Source organism: Cydia strobilella, chromosome 8 (assembly GCF_947568885.1).
Source record: "Cydia strobilella chromosome 8, ilCydStro3.1, whole genome shotgun sequence".
NCBI lineage: Eukaryota > Metazoa > Arthropoda > Insecta > Lepidoptera > Tortricidae > Cydia > Cydia strobilella.
The window spans coordinates 8251573-8256966 of NC_086048.1; the positions used below are offsets into that span (position 1 = coordinate 8251573).

The following is a 5394-nucleotide window of genomic DNA, read 5'->3' on the forward strand; positions in this document are numbered from 1 at the left end:
CATGACTCATACCTGATAATTTTACTTCCACGGCTGCAATCTCCATGTGCGCTCCTCTTTGTACTTTGTGATGACCATATTAGTAGAACAGCTGGGCCTGTATTGTAAAAGGTACACATTGACTCCTCAATAGTCACTAAGTACATCACGATTTTATATTTATAGATGTCTCAGAATTTATTATTATACCAAAGCACATGTATTAACAGTTTATGTATGTACATGACTCAATCAGGCACCTTAGTAGTGCGTGACCCATTCATGTATTTGATTATTGTAATATACACAGTAACTTGTTTGTTACAATGTCCCATTTATTGTGCTGGACTCCACACATCGTCTGTTCATAGCTCGTCAGCCATGAGGAGTAGCGCTAGCTCCTAACAGAAACTATTATCATTAACCTCTCCTCAGAGCAGGTTACCACCATTGAATTAACTTTCTTATAGTCGGCGGACTTCTATGCCCCTTACCCGACAAAACCTCGCAAGGCATCTCTGATCTAACGCTGTCAAGACCGACCGAATCTTTATGTCTTCGACCCCGACAGCGCTAGCAACAGCATCTCTGGTCGAGCGTTCTTATGGCCGGCATGCTTTTCCTCCGACCGCAACAGCGCCCGACCCAGAGGAAATCAGTAAAATATTGACTTGAGTCTGTCCACAACCAGACTCCTTTATTTGATATAAGCAAGATTATCATGACAGCCTTCCCGCAGACAAGGCGTCTTATGCTAGTACATGGCTTTATCATTCGACTTTATTGAAACTATAATGTACTTGTATATCAACGTCAAATCTTTCATAGGGAATCATATTTGTTTTATTTCCCTTGTGACTTATATTATTATCTTTTTTACTAATTATACTTAGCTCTCAATTTGCAGTGTAGCGTCTTGTACTTTACTATATATTTATTGACACACTCAAAGAAATACTTTTTCATAACAGCAAGTAGTTGTACACCAGTCGCAACAGGAAAAAGCGTCCTTTATCATAGATAATATAACAGAAGGAAGTCTTACCATAGACAGTGTGAAACGGAAGGAAGGTTTTTTATAGTAGGTGATTCGCGATATGTCGCGACAGTTAAAGCATTACAGACGGGCGTACCGGACCGCGACCTTGGTACGGTACAATTATTACGTTCTCGCTCACACTTTAATCTGCTTCCTTAACACACGAAACACACGTACGATGGACCACCTTATGATACGTTTACATGCTTGCCGAGACTTGGCATTGTTGGCAAACGTCTACAAGCTCCAAGTCTGTACAAGCGCTTGATGGCTTGATTAACACGCTTGCAAGTACATCATTGTGGTCGTCGAAGTTGTCATTTCGTTGTTGTCAAAATGACAGATAAAGACAAAGATTCATATTTATGGGCTACATATGAGGAGTCTTTTCAAAAGGGTTTATTTCTGTATGAAAACCATACAAAAGTAAGCGTTTCATAGAGAAATAAACCCTTTTGAAAAGACACTAATACAATAAAAGACTCCTCATATGTACAGCCGAGTTCATAAATATGTGTACATTTCTTCACCTTAATCCATTGCAATAAGGTGAAAAATGTATACATATCATATTTATGAACTCGACTGTACAAGTAGGTAGTTAGGTAGGTGAACATGAAATAAGAATGAAAATGCCACTGAATTTTTACAATTATTTATTACAAGAGCCTTGTTTAAAACTGTAATATGAAGGTAGAAAATAATTATGTTCAAAACATACATTAATGAAATACAAACTGGTTCTCGTCTCGTCACAAGGGATTTCATTATCACTTATTCTAAGATGTCCAAGTCCAACATAGATCTATTTTAAATGTTAATTCTTTTTTTTTATACCACGACAGTGGCAAACAAGCATACGGCCCGCCTGATGGTAAGTAGCCTATGGACGCCTGCAACACCAGAGATATTACATGCGCGTTGCCGACCCTTTAAAAACCTGTACACTCCTTTTTTTAATTCATGGATTACCGAGAAATTAAATATCCAACTTTACACTACATGATTACAAGTTTTAACAATTCATCATTAGTCATTAAAAAAAGTTATATCTACAGTTGTATGTATTCAAGCATAAACATTATGTAAAATTAGTATAAAATTCACACAACTAATAACAAAATTTTATTGATCATAATCATAAGATTCTAAAGGTTTAGGTGTAGGTAATGTAACTTTGCTGTCATGCTAAATCTAAAACTAGGTATATGATGTATGGCTAGGCTAAGGCCACATAGAGGTGCATCATAGAGAAAAAAACACAATATCTAGGATATTCCTTGTGAATTTATATCTACCATGCATAACTAGATTTACTAGCTAACCCCATGTCGTCTGTAGCCTGACAAGCAAATTGATCTATGAATAAACAAATATTTAATAAAAAGATTATACAATCATAAAAAACTCATGAGAAAACTGCAATAAAATACTAGACGTATTAGCATGCAAACTTTGATCGTCAATACTCATAATACTTTTATTGCCATTTATATTAACAGTAATATTGCATTTAGGATGATTATTTCAGGCTGTGAGAAGGATATCCCAGTTTATTTCATTATTGTACACTTCTTGATCCAGCCACAGCTCATAGCTCTCTTTGAACTCATCATCCAATTCTACATTGGACTCCAGAACACTATTTATGTCCGTGTCAAGCGGCGTAAGATCTATTTCAATGTCTCCACCCGAACCATACCTCCTCTGATTAAAGCGATCCACGCTGACTCTTAAAGCACACTCTTCATCTTGGAAATCCCATGGCCGAACATCTACATCATTGCCAAACGCCCAGTCATCATTCAACCTATGTCTCACTTTAGAATAAATGGCACTGATGGTTTTCATATTAGTTTTCCTCCACTGACGTCCCAAGTATTTTGTCTGCATTTTAAGCAATTTTAGCACGTAAAACTGCATAAGTGCATGCCTGACCTTGAGGGTTCGTTTCAAAATAGGCGCGCTTTTGAACACAACCAGCATCATTATTCTTGCGTTTTTCCACTTGGTCAGCTTGTTAAGAATTCTTACTAAATTGATGCAAGAGAAAACATTTCTCCATGAATATGGAACTGAGGAGTCTCCAATATCCAAACATTCTTTTGTCAACTCTGGTTGCTCACCAATCACACAAGCAGGGAAATCAAATATTGGTATTGAATTCTTGGCTCCAACATATGACAGAATATTTTGGTTGAAAAACTTCAGGACAAGCGGCATACAGTTCGCATAGACTAGATGTTGTGACATGAATTCAAATTGATATATGTGATTTAACTTAAAATGTTTGAGAAGAAGGAGTAATATAGCTGTGATGGCTTTGACAATAATCTCTTTGTGTCTGTTGACATCAATGCCAAGTTTCAAAGATTGCAGGACTGTCATGGGCATTTCTTCAGGTAGTAAGTCTGACATAATGTTGAAAGTGTAAGCTTTAGCTGTAGAGGTTGGCGCAGCCGCTAAGAGTATCTTCAACAAAGCAATCATGTACTGTGGTAGGTTTGGCAGCATGGCTCTATACAGTATTTCCACTTCAGTTTCTTCAACATCTTTCTCACCTCTTGTTAGGGGACTGCGGGCTATTTCAATTTCTCTTTCTATTTGAAGCTCAGACAAACTGGTGTACATGTGCTTTCTTAGTATATCTATACCCTCATGTATGGGTTGCGGGAGACCATCAATTGTCTGCCTGTCCCCAGGTAAAGAGTAGCCTACAAATTTGATTCTGACATTGTCCAGAAACATGTCAATATCTTTCTGCCGGACTTTTGACTGCCATGGCAAACTCCGTGGCAGTGGTGGGGGTGGTGGGGGACTTTCAAACTGTTTGAAGTACATGTAATATGGACAGTTTGGGTTTTGATTTGGATTTTGTGTACTATCTGCAGGCATAGACTGGAACTCCATAGAGTAATCTTCAGACCCGTTGCCAGTTTCTTCCTTGTCTACAAATATTTGTTCATCAGATTCATCCAGCGATGTTTGCTTCATGAAAGTCTGCCTTCTCAGAGCCCGTTCATTTTCTGATAGTTTAATTTTTCTTCCAACAGGGTTTTGATTTTCAAGCATGTCAGCAGCACTTGGGGGTGGGGAACTTGCTCTCATACCTTTAATTATTTCAAGGGTGTCTTCAGTTATTGGGTCTAAGCCATGCTTTTCTCTAAGCCTTGATTTCCTCTCTTTCAGCTCCTTGGACCCTCCTAAGTACACCAGAAGTATTTTCCACAATAACAGTAAAACTTTCTTCATGGGAAAATGTGGTGTTGTGCCTGCACAAAGATGTGTCACCATACTTAACAGTTTGACAGGTAATAACTCATCACCAAAAGGTGTTCCAAGTTCTTCTTTAAAGTTTTTTACTAAATGTGCAAACTCAGAGTCAGGATTATCTTTTTCAGTTCTCATGTACTCGGTGATCAAATAAAGAACAGATAGGATTACTCTGAGGTTGGTGGAGTCTGCTAGTGATTCTGCAAGTTTCCTTGAAGCTATAGCAGAGCTGCTTTTCACAATTTCGAGGTTGAGAAGTTCGACAAAAGCCGTGAAGACGCCCATGTCGTACAGGGTCATCACGTTTATGCGCGCCCAGTGAGCCTGCTCGGCGTCTGATTGCATCTCTGCCCAGCATCCCTGCGCCAAATAAAGGATACAGCGAGACGCCCGCATTCGTATGTCATTCACTGCCACATCCAGGTGCTCTAACAACTTCATCACAACCGTCCGTTGTTGCTTATTGGACAACCTTTGCCAACTGGGCGGTAGATTAAACTCTTCCATAATGTCTTCGAAAGCCTTGACATTCAGCTGGAACTCAGGGTGTTCAGTGTAGCTGTACAGCTCGGCTATCTCGTTGGCCTGTGTATCGCAGTCGTCGTAAATAAAATCCAGCTCGGGGCTCTCCATATCGTTGACACAATCGCCTTCTTCCATGGGTCGACGAGCGTCGGGCATTTTGGCACCTCCCCGACGTCCGTTGCCATTCGTGCCCATCATTGGGGAAGCCAAAGCAAGCGCAAACCGTTTCTAATTTACATAGCTATCTTGGGATTTCGCATTTATTATTATTGTTCGTAAAATGAACAGAGAAACTGGATTGATTGATTACCAATTCACTTGCACCACAGACAGGCACATTAGCACAGACTAAGAAAAAAGGAAAATATTTTGACAGATGGCAATCGAATGTCATTAATTCATGTAAATTAATTTGGTGATGGTGTTTTTTAATGGGAATTTGTTGATTTTAATCCAATAAACTTTTTAAGTCTAAGTGAAAATAATGACTAATAACAAGTACTTTCTAAAAATATTCTCACAGCTGAGTAAAGTAGCGGCATCTAACGAAGGTAATATACTCTAATTTGTATTATACT

At 38.8% G+C, this 5394-nt stretch overlaps 1 protein-coding gene across 1 annotated transcript; it reads right to left on the reverse strand.

The window, feature by feature from the left end:
- Nucleotides 1–1657: 1657 nt before the first annotated feature.
- Nucleotides 1658–5150, reverse strand: LOC134743556 (striatin-interacting protein 1). Its single transcript, XM_063677058.1, has one exon. The coding sequence runs from the start codon at nucleotides 5012–5014 to the stop codon at nucleotides 2546–2548; it is 2469 nt and encodes an 822-aa protein (XP_063533128.1). The 5' UTR covers nucleotides 5015–5150; the 3' UTR covers nucleotides 1658–2545.
- Between the last annotated feature and the right edge of the window lie 244 nt (nucleotides 5151–5394).

Coding starts and splice junctions, on each gene's coding strand:
- LOC134743556 (XM_063677058.1), bottom strand. CDS start 5,014: ATGATGGGCACGAATGGCAACGGACGTCGGGGAGGTGCCAAAATGCCC.